Genomic DNA, 15,538 nt, shown 5'->3' with positions numbered 1-15,538 from the left:
TGTGACATCATAGTAGGGAGAAGTGGAATTCTTTATCCTATATTTATATATGTGTAAAACCATAGAATATATTAATGTATTAATATATTTATAATCTTGTTAAAAGACCAGTAGTAATATATTTATAATCTTGTATAATAGACCATGTGAATTGAGTCTGTCTTACTGCTCTAGAAATGAGACATTTCATTTACTCCATCTTTCTCCACAGTCTTAGCCAACAGAACTCCCTCATTATGTCCATATTTAACCAGCTCAGTGCAGTGATTGCCATTTGCCTAGAGGATCCTAATCATGTTACTGAATACTTCATTAGTACTCCTGACTGCAGCATTTTATTTATTGATGTGTTTGTTTTTCCTGTAAGGTTTTAGTGTCCAGCATTGACTCTGCTGAAGAGGATCTGGTGAAGCTGAGGCAGATCTCTGGAGAGATGATGAGGTTGTGCAGAGGAAGTGACAGAGCCCTGGGCAGGATTGTTGCAGTGCTGTGGGAAAACTGGCTGGGTTTGCTTGAGGCAGCCAAAGGGCTGGAAATTACCTGTGAAGAACTAAAGCAGGAATGGAAATTCATCAATGAAGAGGTGAGTTGTTCAACATCTGTTAGTCTGGGGGGGAGTTGAGATGTGACTGTGAGAACAATGGTCTGTAAAGGGCTGAGATCAGGGCAGAACATAATTTCCCACCCTTTCTTGAACCCAGAGTCAGAAAAGGTGGGGATATTTATTCAGTCCTCTGAACCCAGAGCAGCTCTGCACAGGGTTATGTGCTTTGTTAAAGCAAACTCAGGGGTTTTGTCACTCTTCAAAGGTTCAAGTTCTGACTGTGTAATTCCCAGGAGTTAGTCACCCGTGCGAGTAAATGAACAATGTAACTTCAGGTGGTGGAACAAAAAAGCACTTTATCTCATTCTCTGCCATGGTGTTCACTTAGCTGGAACGAGAAACAATCATTCTGGATAAGCTCCAGGAAGAACAGCCAGAAAGCCTTAAAGAGAAGGAAAAGGCCACCAGAGAGGAGCTGGTGGAGTTACTCGATTTTGTGAACTCATTTGAAGAAAACATCAACCAGCAGCAGCTCCTCTTGCTCTTGCTTCTGCACCGGATAAGAAACATCCTGAATGCCCCTGAAGATGCTGAGGGGGAGGCTGCCCTCCCTGCCCTGGCTGAGATAAAGGCAATGCAGGAGCGCTGTAAGAAGTAAGTGGTGTGACATTTCTGTCGAAGGTATGAGATAAGCACAGGATTTTACTGGATAACAAAGAATATATGAAAGCTGGAATGCAGTTAAAATGACAATAAATGCTCTCCTGGGTCAGACCAATGCTCCATCTCACCCTTCTGCTGTCTCCAGTATTGGGGGATGTTATTTAGGGAGAAGACCTGAGTCTGGCCATATCCTTTGTGGGCTGTAATTTGTTTTCAAATGCAGTAGAAATCAAGGAACAATAGTCAGTTTTATACATTCCATGTGCTTATGAATTTTAAGATTTTCTGCTCTTAGGAAAATCAGACCATGTGCTTTTTGCAACAATGCAGCTTTCATCTGAGTGCCACTGTCTAAAATTCTCCACAAATGTTTTTTTACAAATCTGATTATTGTATTCACCCTTCTCTGGGTTTGCTTTTGGGAACAACATCTGCTCTGCCAGCATCTTCAGACTGAGAACCTGGCCTCTGCTATTTAAATATGCCTGCTCTTTGGTTTGGTTTACCAAATAGCACTGTCTGACGACTCACTTTAAAGCAACTGAGATAAGTGACATAAAACTCATCGATTTAACAGCAGAAAAAACCCCCTAAATTACAGACAAATGTGGTTCTGGATATATACCTACATAATATCTGTATTAAGCATGCTCTTTGCTCCTACTTAGAGTTTAAACCATGTATTCTTTCTGGTCATCTTGCACAGGTTGTACAAAAAAGCTCAAGACCATAAAGATTCTGTGAAAGCTGAGATTCAAGAGAGGAACAAGGTCATTGAAGAAATAAGTGCTGTGACAAATGCATTACAGAATGCTGCATCTGTGTTGTTGCAGGATGCTGATGGAAAGGCTGAACAGCTGGAGGTTGGTAACTGCTCTAAACCCATGAGCCAGCATGACTTGGATTTGTCAAAATTGGCTTTTCTATTTAAAATTATTTAGAATTAGAATTTAGAGTTATATCTGCTTTTTTACTGAGTTAATTGCGTCCAGAAGGAAATTTTCCTACTGCAGGTGCTTTATGCCTGTTCTTTTCCCTCACATCCAAGCTTTGCTACTCTGAGCACCTAAAACTCGCCCAAAATTGAGTTAAGACCTTGTTCCTGTTTCTAACAGCAATGGAACAAGAAAACACTAGCAGCAGTCCCATCAAATCATCTCTTTTTAGCAGGATGTCACAGCAGGCCTGTTCCTTTTGAGAAGGCTGAGCTGAAAGGATTGAAGAATTCATTAATTTTACATAGTCCAGACAGCAGTGAGCCAAAATCTGCAGGGCAATTTCGTCCCTTACTTCCAAAGAAAATCTTGTTCCTATGAAATTTATAGCATTAGTCAGGACTCCACTGCATCTGTTGAGTGGAAATATCTGTTTCATTTTGAGATGACAAACCTGATTTAGCTTGGCAAAAGTTTTAAATTCACCCACACAGATGAAAAGGGAGAAGTGTAATTGTCTCTTCCCTTAGGAAAAAAAATTGGGACAGTTTTGATAGGTATCTGCTTTCCAGCTAAATAATCTGTGAAATGTGAACGTGCAGTAATACACAGAAAGCAGTTTGCAGGGGACATGCTTTGTTTTGGAGACAAGACTTATAACTGATTCTTTCCAGTTCAGGTCAGGGAATCTGTGAACTCCCATAAATATTGGCACAATCTTAATTGGGCCATTTGACAACAGCAGCTTTCTCCTTGAGACAATGAGGCACACAGCTGTTTCATGGCTTTGAGGGTTTGGGTTTTTTTAATATCAGACCCAGTTGTTGTGGGATGACAGGAAATTAATCAATCTCAGTGACTTCCATATTTCTTCTGTCTGTTGCATTTGTGTGAGGAAAAGATTCCCAAGGGAAGACTATGAATTAGTGGATTACCATTACTCCTGATTGAAAAAGCAAAGGCAGTTCATTTTAGTGTCTTTCATTGCCTGGTAGGAGGTTTGGATAATTTTTCCCAATAACTTGAGTTAACATTTGAGTTTCTCAAACAGCTGAGCTCAAGAGAAAGGAACCATAAAGCCAGCAAACAGAACATTCCAACTTGAAACTCTAGAAAACCTTCCAAACAAATGAATTTCTTCATTCTTCCTGCAGGAGGACTTAGCTTGGATTTTATTTCTAGGCCACAGGCTGTAGACAGTTATTCAAGTTTCTTTTATCTCATAAAACCTACATTCTTTGTGCAGAACTGGAAACTACTGTTTTGAGAGGAGCCTGCTGTGCTGCTCTGCGTAATTGCCTGAAAGCAGACACTTCAGCCTGAAACCTGTTGCTTTTTGTGGCCTTTGTGTTGTTTATAATAATGAAGGCATGGATGTTGCCTATTAGACTCTTTCAAAGGGAAAAATGCACTTTTGGAAAAAAGGAGAGCACAAAGGTTAACATTTAATCATAGGAGCTCTTGAGATGGTCCCTCTGCTGTGGCTGTCAATGAACATCAGTGCGTCACTTCCCCAGCATGGAGCAGTATCAGGTTTAATTAATTCTTACAGATTGAAAAGCATCATTTGATTAAATGAGTCACTATTGCTTAGAGTTTATCTGCTTGCAGAGCTAATCAAATCAGGTTTGATATCACAAACCAAATTTTTCCAAACCATAATAATGGTAGGAAATATAAAACACATTGCATATGTGCGTGTATATACACATATATATGTACATATACACACATGCACTCAGTAAAAACTGGGTAAAACTGCTGAAGTTACTCTTAATTTTGTAGGAGCTTCAGAATGTGATTGGCAGAGAGAGAGAAGCTCTGGAGGATATCATGGAGAAACTTCGGATCAAGTACTCAGAAATGTACACAATAGTCCCTGCAGAGATCGAAACGCAGCTGGAGGACTGCAAGAAAGTGTTGCACGACCTAGAAGAGAAGGTAACTGTTGATGTGGTTTTCATATTCATCTATTTGCAATGTATAAATCATTCCTCATGCTTAGGTCTCTTTTTAGGGTAATCTTATGGTAAGCAATGTCAATATAAATTTTTATTTTTTTATTAAAAATGGACGTGGCAGAATCTTTTGCAATGATTTTTAATATTATATAGATGCTGTCTTCTTTCCAATCTGATTCTTAAACTGGGAACTAGTAGTCAAAGTTGACTGCAAAGTTTGCATAGCTTAAATGAGAAAATATTTTCAGAACTAGGTTTAAAAAGGACTTTGAAGCAGGATTTTTTAAAATGTAATTTGCACACAAGGTAGGGTATCATGACATGGGTCTTTTTGCCACCTCTGAGAACATGGTTGCCTTCCTTTACAATCAGGGAATTTAAATAACTGTATCCCATTGCATCAACTTTTTGCAATATATTCTATCTACAAGGGATATAAGCAGTTAGCTGAAAGCAAAATTAAGCAAAAATGGAGTAATACTCTCAGTTTGGGGTCAAATTTTTAGCCTGATACAATTACCATCATTGTTACTTACTTACTCGTTCGTGTTATTTTAAAAATGAAAAAAAGCCTTTCAGTTCTCATATTTCAGAAATAATAATGTTCAATCCTAATTTTTAAGGTTAAATCTCAGTTAATTTGATACAATTTGAAAGTTTAATAAAACAGTTTTGAAATCCAGTTGCTTTTTAGTGTCTATCAAATTACTCATTTTATCTTATGTAATATATTAAGCAGCATATTGACTAAAGCTTATGAGTTCTAATTTGGTTAACTTTATGGTTTCTGTTTCAAAATGAGGCTAGTCTTTTCAGGACCAACAACTGGGAGGAAAGAAGAGAAGGAAAGCAAAACAGTATTTATTCTTTGAGGTTTTTTTTGTTGTTTACTGTTTCATTTACCGAGATATAAAAGGTTATCCCAAAGCACACATTACCTGTTGGAGTGAAAGAACTGGTTCTGGAAGCTAGATAATGTTTGCTTTCCATATTTAGGTATTGGAAAACATTATAAACTACCTTGGAATTTTTCAAAATGCATTTAGGAAACAAAAAAAATCATGGTGGAACTGGAGGTCAGTTACAGTAACATATTAGGAAACTCCAGCATGTGTTAAATTGAGCTGTCATATTTTAATGTCATTCTGCTTTCTTCTAAATCTGCAAAACAAAAAATGAAAAGAAATTGTCCATTTGATGCCATAAATAATAAATTTTATCCCAGTAAGAAGTATTTAAATTAAAACCCTGCTTTACTGATAAACAGAGCATTGACAGATGCAGTGTTTTTATCCTGAAGAAATAGATGAAGTCAGAGCTTGATCTGTTTACTCATTTTCAGCTGTGTCACATCACTCATACATGATTCACTTTTATTTTGGAAACTGGCACCACAATTACAGACAATTTTCCATGTTTGGTATATTCCAGGATAGTGATGATGGTCAAGGATTCAGTGATTACAGCCTGAATTCCTTTTTCCAAAAAGTCTTAAGCACTAAGTGCAGACTGACTTCACAGGTTTTGTGGTATGGGCAGGAATATTTAAGAGGACCCCTCTAGTTCTTTCTGTATATATTTTTTTGATTAATTAAATTTTATGAATACAACATTGTACTGTGGGTACTTTTTAGAGAGGTTGGTTGGAATCTATAAATGATGTTAATAAAATTAAGAAATGAGTAGATAATATATTAACTAAAAATGGTCTTAATTCCTCATCCCACAACAAGGATAAAGTATTTCAGTACTAGGAGCTTCAAACTAAAATAAGTAATAAATTAAAAATCTTTGGCATCAAGGCAGCATGGAACTGTTCAGTGTGCATTTCCCCATAAATCCTAAGGCTGCAGCACACAAAGATTTTACCACAATGTAATGATTTCCTGGTGCTTGGCTGACCCTGGCAGCCAGCAGGGTTTAGTGAGAAAAGATGTCACTTTTGGGCAAGATGAAGGACTTTTCTCACTCCCTGCACTTCATCTAGTCTCTAGTAACCTGGTAGCTTGTGCTGCTCAGTCCTGTGCTCAGGCAATTACTCAACTTCAGCTCTGAGAGTTTTTCTCTTTCCACAGAAAATCAGGCCCTCCAGTGCACCAGTTTTTCATTTCTGTGGAGTCCTGCAGAGTGAAATTAAGTTCCTCAGACCTTTCTATTTTGGTGATAAATCTCCAAGTTTATATTGAGAAATTGGCTGTGCGTTGGTGCACTTGGATATTCCCTTATTTGTTACATGGAAGTCACAGCTGTCAGCTGAGACATAAAGGTGCCATTCTGGCTTTCTTACAGCATAAATCCAAATGTGACCCTTCCCACCATGCAGTGTGAGCAGCCTCTGTCAGAGATGAGAGCAAAGCACCCAGGGAGCTGCAGTGCCTCAGTGCTTTTTCCTCAGGGGTTCCTGTTCTGAGCCAGGCATTTCTTAATGAGAACAAATTAGTGAACAACGTGTAGATGTTGAACCTGCCCATGTTAATGCTTCTCCCTGCGAGTGTAGCTCCATTCCAGTGTTTTTAACTGACTTGTCAAGAGAAACAAAAAGAAGTTGAATATTTTTGGTAAGGTGGTGCACAGAAACAAGCAGATCTTTGTAATCTCCCCTGTTGTTTTCTCTTTGCTCTGTCAGGTTAGCTCTGAAATCTTGCAGAACTCTCCTCAGTATGTGCTGAAAAGAAAAGCAGAAACTATTAACAATGGCCTTCAAACTATTGAAAAGAAGTTACAACAGAAGAGTGAAAACATTGCAAAAGCCAAAGAAGTTCAGAAGGTAATCTTGCTAAAAAATAATCTGTGGATGTTCAAAGATTTTTGATTGTTTTTACAGAGCCTAGTTTAGCATAAAGTGGTCTTCCATTCATTTTATGTCTGTAAAAGGAGAAGTACAAGCAAGCATTTAACTGGTGAATATTTATCAGTTCTTTCTCACAGGAAAATCCATGCTTTTTTCAACTGTGAATCACACCAGTAGATGCAAAGTGTTCTCTTCTCATCATGTCAGTTCTGAAACCTTTGCAATTCATGTGCCACATGCAGAACAAATAACGCTGCTGTTATCTTTGAGCCTGACATTCTGTTTCATTTCCCTTCTCTCCACATGCAGCAAATCTGGGATATGCTGGACCTGTGGCATTACAAGCTCAATGAGCTGGATGCAGAAGTGCAGGACATAGTGGAGCAGAATGCCTGCCATGCCCAGGAGCTGATGGACATCCTGGTGGCCCCCCTGCAGCAGTACCAGCAGGTGTCCCAGCGTGCTGAGCGCAGAACTGCCATTCTCAACAAGGTACCTGCAGGTGGAACAGCTTTTAAAAATCCAGTCCTATCAAAAAACAGGCTGAGGGCTTTGCATGGAACATCATCAGGGGCTGTCAAATGAGTAGAGTCACCAGACTGCTGTGGCAAGGCTGATTCTAGCTGGGGTTTCTGGAGTGGCCAGCCCAAAGGAATGGCTCAAGCCATGGTTGAGGGGTTTGTATGGGGAATTCTTGCCCCTGGGTGGGTGTCTCACTCTGCTAATGAGCTGTCTATTAAGGTGCCATTGCCATATAAATTGTGACAGTGCTCCCATGAAATGTAAACGTGCAATCACCAAAATTACTTTGGTGAGAAGGAATAGCCCAAAATCATGAAATTGTTTCAGAAATTACTTTGATAAGAGGGGATAGCCTGAAATCATGAAACTAACTGTTTCAGAAAAATGTTTTTTATTTCACCATGCTAATTTAACTGACCATGATGCAAACGCATCCTATTTTCTTTTAGTCTTGTTCATACATGCATTTATCCTATACAATGAAGCAATTGACATGTGACTTTCTGTAAAATTCTGTCATTTCCTAGGCCACCAGCAAGATGGAAGAATATGAGGAGCACTTGAAGAATGTGAAAGATTGGATAGAAAGCACCAACAGTTTGCTAAGAGCTGATGCTCAGCACGACTCTGCAAAAAGCTTACACAAGCATACTGATGAGCTCCAGGTAAGAGCAGATGCAGAGAAATGCTCCTTTTAGCACTTGTTGCTTTGTACAGATGCAGTTTTCCATTCTTAATTGATACTGACATAAGTAATTTACCATTTTCAGTAAATCCTTTCAGTGAAAAATAATTATAGTTGAAACTCATGAAATACAGGGGGGTTTTTTTGTGCTGGACGCACCCATTTTGTGCAAATGCTGAACTGTTGTACAATTTCCAGAAATGTGTGATTGTCTTCTGTAACCCTGCTGAGTGGCTAGGATCAGTTTTTACTGCCTGCATCTATAGGATTCTTTCTATACTGTGTGTGAGCCAAAAAGGCAAAGTGCTGGTTTATTGATGTCTGTGTGTTAGATGGAAACTTTGAAGTGAGTTGTGGTTTGGAAGGCTGTGCTCACTGTTTCTTGAAGGTTCTGATTGGTAATTTTAAAAATTAGATGCTTGTAATATTACAGGGAAGATCAGGGCCAGTGCCAAAAACTAAATTCTTGGAATTTTGTACTAATTTGAGTTTTCTGTGCATCTACTCCTTGGCTTAGACCAAGTGAGAAAGCTGCTGTTCTAAACACAGATTTTTGTAGTAAGACTAGTAAGAATTGTTGACAGGAAGTAGCTGCCCATTCTGGGCTGATATGGTACAAAAGCTTATAGCCACAATGGGGGAGAATGTGATTTCCAAAAGCCATGAACATTTTTTGTGGCAAAAGCTTATTGTCTCCTGTGCTTGTGAAATGGAATGTTTTGTTTGTCCTGTGTGACCGTGTTCACAGGGGTCTTAGGATGAGGGAAGAGGCAAGGATCTGACTCCATATTTCAGAAGGCTTGATTTATTATGATATATATTATATTAAAATTATACTAAAAGAATGGAAGAAAAGGTTTCATCTCAGAAGGCTAGCTAAGCTAAGAATAGAAAAGAAAGAATAACAAAGGCTGTCCCTGACTCTCTGTCCAAGCCAGCTGCCGTGATTGGCCACTAATTATAAACATCCGATTTGGGCCAATCAAAAATCCACCTGTTGCATTCCACAGCAGCAGATAACCATTGTTTACATTTTGTCCCTGAGGCCTCACAGCTTCTCAGGAGGAAAAAAATCCCAAGGAAAGGATTTTCATGAAAAGATGTCTGCGACAGTCCTGGGCTGTGAAACCAGAGGGTTTGGAAATGCACCCTGGGCATGCATTAGAGTGGAAATTACATTCAGTCCTTTCCTTCACACACCACCCAGATAAATGGATCATTTCTTGCAGCCCTCACAGCTCTTCATGACAGTGCTCACTGCAGTTCATCCAGTTCATTGCAGGGAAAGAGACTTCACAGCATGCACAACTGGCCTGATACTTCCTACAGCATTTTATTCCTTCTAATCCTTATCTCTACAGCCGCTGTTCAGCAGTGATGTATCAAACTTAACTCCTGTTTTGTCTCCAGATGGCTTTGGAAGACTCAGAGCAAAAGCAAAATCTTCTGCATGGTATCTGCATGGAGCTGGAGGAGCTGTCAGCAGTTTTTGAAACTGACAATGTAATGCAACAGCTGAATGAAATAGATGTTCAAGTAGCAGCTTTACAGCATGAGATTGCAGAGATTCTTCCACAAATCCTGCATGTGGCTGATGTAAGTCTGAGTGACCCATAAATGCCTTTTATCAGAGCTTCATCATATGTTAGGAAATGCAGATTATATCACCTGCATGGAAAACAGGGTGTAGTGCTGGTTGTTGTAGGTGTGCCAAGCAAGGAAATTAATTTTTTGTAAACAAACCATCAGAAGGTATTTGGTAACTAATTAAGCTGTAAAGTTCAGGATTAGCACGGGAGGTAGGAGGAAAGGCTGGGATGGGAGCCTGGGATGGTTCAGCCCAGAGAAGCCCGAGGGTGAGAGGTTGATATTGCTGCTGTTTGCTGCTACATGAAGGGAGATGACAGACAGGATTGGGCCAGGCTCTTCTTGGGGTGTTCAGCAAAAAGATGAGCAGCAACAGGCCGCAAGTGTAACAATGGAAATTACATCTACATAGTAGGAAGAATTTTAATTTAATTTTTTTGTGCAGTGAAGTTGGTCAAACACTAGATCAGGGGCTCCAAGCAGGGGTAATATTCCCACCTCAAGAGATACCAAATCTCAACAGGATCAGAACCCCAAGTGCCCTGGTTTGATGGGTAGCAGAGACCTTTCAAGGTCCCTTCCAGCCTGATCTACTCTGTGACTGTCTCTGTGAGAGTTCACAAACTCTGTCAACTCTGTGGGTTTGTTTTCCATCTGATATAAGTCTCTTCCTACTGGAAGCTGCACCAGTGTAATTATGGCACTTTGCCTTTCTGATAACTATCACCACTGGAAAAATGTCTTCTCACTACTGGTAATTTCTAATGTGAATTTTTAAGGATATTTATGTTCTATATTCAGAGTTTAAAACCAGACCAGATGATCTTGATGATCTTGAATACTTAATTTCTTTAGAAGTTATGACTAAAAGTAATTTATAACAACTCACCTTTTGATTGATAGCATTCATTAACAGCCTGCATATGCTGCATTCATTTTTCAGTATTTCTTTTTACATTTAAGTGAAAGAATGCAAGTTGGCTTTGGTGTTTGGGCTATGTACAAATACTCTTTGTTCCCAAAATCTAGGAGCTGGATGCCATTGAATCTCATGTGAAAGTGTTTGAGAAGGATATTGCAGAAATGAAGACAATCCTGTCATCAGAAGATCTGTTAGAATTTTCTCCTAAAGACCAACTTAAACATGGACAGGTCTGTGAGAACTCCTATCTAGGCTTTTTTTCCTGATCAGTGTAAACCCTGAGGTGAGACTGTTGAGAGACCTTTTCAAGAAGCACAGTCAAGGTTTGAACACAAAACACTTGAAATTAAAGCACCATTGAGAGTATGTGCACAGAGAACTTGTGTGTAACTGAAGCACATGTCAGGCATGGCTGCCACATTTGAGGATCTCCATTTTTTAGGAAGTTTGTGGCCTGATTTTCAAGAGATACTTGCTGCACACTGCTCCAATTGGCACCAAATGGAAATCTGAAGTTAGAAAATTAGGCTTTGTTTTTCCAAAAATTGAGGCAAAATTTAGCAGATGATTCTTTTTAATTCACAGCAGTCCACAGTGCTATCTGCCTAAAATACAAAAAGCATGGTTTCAGTTTCAGGTGAGGAATAAAAATGTCGTCATACCTCTCATAACAGTGTAACTCTCACAGCAAAGCTGTTCAGCTTGGTTACCCAGAGAACAATTTTGTAATAACTACATTACATGGAAAAACTAAAGTAATATTTCTTCTGGAAAAAGATGTTCACCTACTTCCTTACTGTAAAGCAAAGCCTGGATAGTACAAAAAGTTCCTGATACAGTCTGCTTATGAATGAGAGAATAAGCATCTCTCTTTCCACTGGGGCATTTTAAAATAAAATCTACCTGAGAAGGAGTTTAACAAAAGTGTTAGTAATTAAAAGTTCTGTAGATGGTTTGTATTTATATATTTTTTTCTTCTGGAGTTCCCTCCTGACTGGTTGGCTGGACAAAAGAAAAAAACCAGAATTTGCCTAGAGTGACGTAAAAGAATTTGCACCACTTTAACTGTCTTTGCTGCCAGTGATGTTCTGCTTTGAAATGAGCTGCTTAGTAAATAGCAACTGATCTGAATGTGAGCCTTTTTTGTCACTGTGCAAACTTTGTATATACAGAAAAACCAGAATTGTAAATATAACTTATATCTTTGTCTTGCTTGAGACAACCTCAATGTGGATTTTCATTTATTTGTTCCAAGAACAATAATCACAGAATATTCTGAGTTGTGAGGGACTCACAAGGATCACAGAGTCCAGCTATTAAATGAATGGATTAAATTTTGGGGATTAAATATGAGGATTAAATTTTCTTCCTTTTTAAATGGGAAACTCACTAAAGAGAGCTTTTGTTCATCATTAGTGTAGTATAAATTTATGGTGTTGATTTTTCTAACTCAATATCACATCCATCATCTCTGTTCTGTCCTGACAGGTTATACTTGAGCATGTTGGCCCCATGCAGAAAACCATTGTTCATATACAGTCCTATGAAGACGCTCTTCAGCTGCCAGGGCTGAAAATGCAACCTTTCTCAGTCTTCCAAAGAGCAAGACAACTCTTGAGAGAACTGAAGAAATTAGAAAAAATTACTAAGGAACAGAATGAGCTACTGGAGGTAATTGATTTATTTTTTTTCTATGGTCACCTGTACCACCTTTTTGAAATAATTTCGATCTTTAAACACTACTGCTTTTGCAGCCATATAGTTACACCTACTGTGTCTTCTGTTTAATGGTTTGAGGATTTTTTTTGTTCTTTTTTCTTAATGAATTTGATCTTGCAACAAAGCACACTGAATAGTCTTGACATACATTTCAGATTTCCAATTCAGTCACAGCTGACAACATACTGTAGAAGGAAGGAAGGCTCAGGTGTTGCACTGATTGAAGTCCAGTGTTAGATGCAGGAACTCACCAGCTCCTGAAACTCACCTTGACCATGGAAATTCTGGTTGACAGCCATTAGGCAGCAATTGCTAACATCAGAAAGTCTTCTACTAATCCAAATCAGTGAGCCAGGAAGTTTGCCATTCCCTACAGCTGTGTTGTGGTAAATTCACTGTTTTGAGGCAGGCCAGCTTGTGTTGGGGTCCTGGAGCTGCTGCTGGCCAGGCCAGGTTTGGACACAGAAGGGAAACAGCAGCAGGAGAAGGCAATGCTGGCAGGTCAGGGAGGGTTAACTCAGGGCCAGGGTGAGTTATGGAGCAGCCCCAGAGCTGAGGGAGCCTCTGTGCAGCACTTCCCTGAGCAGTGAGGTTGTACCAGCTCAGGGAAGCTGTAATTCAGGAGCTGGGCATGCTCCATGCCCAGGCTGGAGGAAGTGTGGGGTTCTGTAATGCAAGTTCCCACGGCAGCAAGGAATTAAAGTTCTCGTGTGACCCACCCATTTCTTGGCAGGATGCTGACAGCACCTAGAGAAATGTTACATTACCTTTGCTGATTTGGTTTTCCTAAGCTATGAGGGTAAAGCAAAATGCTTTAAAACATCTAACTGGGCATTTCAGAGGCCAGGCAGACAAGTGGCAGCTAAAACAGGGAATGCTCGTTTTTGATTTTCACTTTGAGAAATTGAGAGCAGAACACAAAGAGAAAAACTCAAACATGCCACATGACTAGTGCATGCTTGGAGTCAGAAAAAAGCAGTGACTGAATTAGATCTGTATAACCCCTACATTCTCTTTTTTTTTCTTAGTTCATACAATTTCTTATGTCCAAAGAATGGATGTGGTAAAATGTACCTTTTCCAGACTTACCAGATCAAATAATGGAGAATTTTCAAAACACTTTAAAAGCATCAGAAACAGGGTGCTTTCCCTTTATCAGTTGTTGTAATGGCACTTGTAACTGGTTTTTGTGCAATATTAGGTCAAATTTTAGATTTTTCTCCTTTTTGTAAAGCTGCGACCTTTTTTTGCTCAGCATTTGCCTTTATCTTGTAGACACCCAGCAATTTGTAGCTGAGTGAAATTTCTTTGTGAGAAAACAGATTGGAAAAATTGCAATTCTTGGCAGCTAGTGTATCAAACTGTGCAAAAGAGATTTTCCAGTGCAGTTGAATGGGTTGAAAGCAGCAGCACTACAATACAAGTGTAGCAGCAGCTGAGGTGTAACAAAGGATAAAGCCATTAAACCATGGCATTTTGAGTGCTGCATTAAAAAGGTGGTGGGAATCCTGCTAGAGAGGAAAGCAAATGGGAGCCAAGCTTCCTGTACAAATATATGCATTTTTTCCCCGCTGGGGATTAGTCTTTGGATGAGTTTGCCCATATTTTGCTATGGATGAGGCAATGGAATATTGCACCATAAACTTTTGTATAATTAAGTTGCATTGTAACACTTGAAACAGTAAGTCAGAAACAAAGCTTGTCATAGATTCTGAAAATGGTCTGGAGCAGGAGTTTAAGTGACTTAGTTCTCTGTTGAATGTTGCCCTCTGTTTTTTTTATTATGACCTGTTAAGTTCCACACCTAAATAACGTCATCAGGAAGAAGATTTGGAAGCCACATCTGCCTCTACTGGTTTTCAGTGCAAGAAAGTGGTATTATTTGCATATCTGATGATTTACTGGTGTCATTTTCAGTAAGCTCTTCCAAAACAAATACTCTGTAGGTAGGTGGGCCTTTTCCATGGGTAGGTCTTCTGGAATTAGCATGATATAAAAAGTAAAGAGCAACTGTTAACCAGGAAATAACTCAAAAGAAAGGCAGAACTTGTAGGAAGAAATCCAGCCTCACATATATGGCATATTTTGTTATATTGGATAAAGGATAGAACCAGATTTTCTTTTCCCTGAGTAGAAGACAGAAACTAATTAATTGTCTTCAGGTAAGTGACTATATTCACATATTGGTCCATGACAGAAGACATTGGAGTCTGTATACAAAATATTCAGACTCTTTAGTTAGTCTAGGAAATTTGAGGTAGGACTCAATTTACTGAGTCCTGTTCAGTCCTATTCAAATCAAATTAAAGCAATGAGTAAGAGAATCTTCCTTTTAGGAGGTCTTCTTTTACTTTCTCATCAAAGCTGAGCAGAAGACCTGTTCCATTTCTTTCCTCTCTGATTCTTTGCCTGTGGCACTAAGATTATAGGCCATAAATATCTTCCCCTTCAAATTGGTTTTCTTTTAAGTGAGGAAAATAGTTTCTTCTCACTTTTAACACCTGTAAAATAATAATGGTTATTCAGAACCTTATTAGCCTGCATTTTCTTGAGAGGGAGTGCTGCTATGAAGAAGTGACTGAAGAAATGGCACTGTTGCTGTTGATAGCAGGAGACTCTTTGCTCTGTGAACACTTTGCAGTGAGATCTTTGACCTGTTGGGTCATTCAGCAGCACAGGAGGATCAAGCCTGTTGACTTCATTGTTTCTTTATTGCCTTTTGCAGGAAGGAACAGCCCTTTGTTGTTATTTGTCAGCCTCTGGGTCCAGAAACACAGAGCCACCAAGTGCCGTGCATAGTCAGTGTTTTCACAAGATATTCTGACTTGTAGATGTGACAATTTCCTAATGACCTGAGACATCATGACAAGCTGTGGCTGACAAATATGAGTGTGTGGGGAGATTGCCCCTTTCTGCACGGACAGCAGAGCCTGAGGGGCAATGAGACTTTGCTGTCACTGTCAAATGACTAAAAGTGAATTTGGCTGTTTATTACATGTAATGGGTTTTCCTGTAAGCCATGTAAACAGAAGTTGTTCATATGTTGGGAATGCTTATCATTTTTATTGGAACTATTCAAATAGTCAGGCAGTGTGGTTGGGTTATCCTCTGAGCTGCAGTGTTTGCCTGGTGTACAGCCCAGTTCATTTTGAGCAGTTTCATTTTTGGTTTTGCAGAACTAGCTGGCAGTAAAGATTTGAGCACCAATA

The 15,538-nt window shown here is 39.2% G+C and overlaps 1 protein-coding gene across 1 annotated transcript in view; it reads left to right on the top strand.

Annotated features, from left to right (window-relative positions):
* SYNE2 (spectrin repeat containing nuclear envelope protein 2) overlaps positions 1 to 15,538 on the top strand; it is a 158,590-nt gene that overhangs the window by 62,844 nt on the left and 80,208 nt on the right. Inside the window, exons 52-61 of the mRNA XM_054286717.1 lie at positions 368 to 583; positions 933 to 1,198; positions 1,914 to 2,070; positions 3,928 to 4,083; positions 6,730 to 6,870; positions 7,204 to 7,386; positions 7,944 to 8,081; positions 9,512 to 9,697; positions 10,718 to 10,840; positions 12,099 to 12,281. Of these exons, the coding sequence (XP_054142692.1) occupies positions 368 to 583; positions 933 to 1,198; positions 1,914 to 2,070; positions 3,928 to 4,083; positions 6,730 to 6,870; positions 7,204 to 7,386; positions 7,944 to 8,081; positions 9,512 to 9,697; positions 10,718 to 10,840; positions 12,099 to 12,281 (1,749 nt within the window). The remainder of the gene's footprint in view (positions 1 to 367; positions 584 to 932; positions 1,199 to 1,913; positions 2,071 to 3,927; positions 4,084 to 6,729; positions 6,871 to 7,203; positions 7,387 to 7,943; positions 8,082 to 9,511; positions 9,698 to 10,717; positions 10,841 to 12,098; positions 12,282 to 15,538) is intronic.

The sequence above is a fragment of the Melozone crissalis genome, unplaced genomic scaffold (genome assembly GCF_028551555.1).
Source record: "Melozone crissalis strain CALT ecotype California unplaced genomic scaffold, PUWL_Pcris_2 ptg000056l_1, whole genome shotgun sequence".
Classification (NCBI taxonomy): domain Eukaryota; kingdom Metazoa; phylum Chordata; class Aves; order Passeriformes; family Passerellidae; genus Melozone; species Melozone crissalis.
The sequence above is the reverse complement of the archived record's forward strand: the minus strand, read 5'-3'. Positions and strand labels throughout refer to the sequence as shown.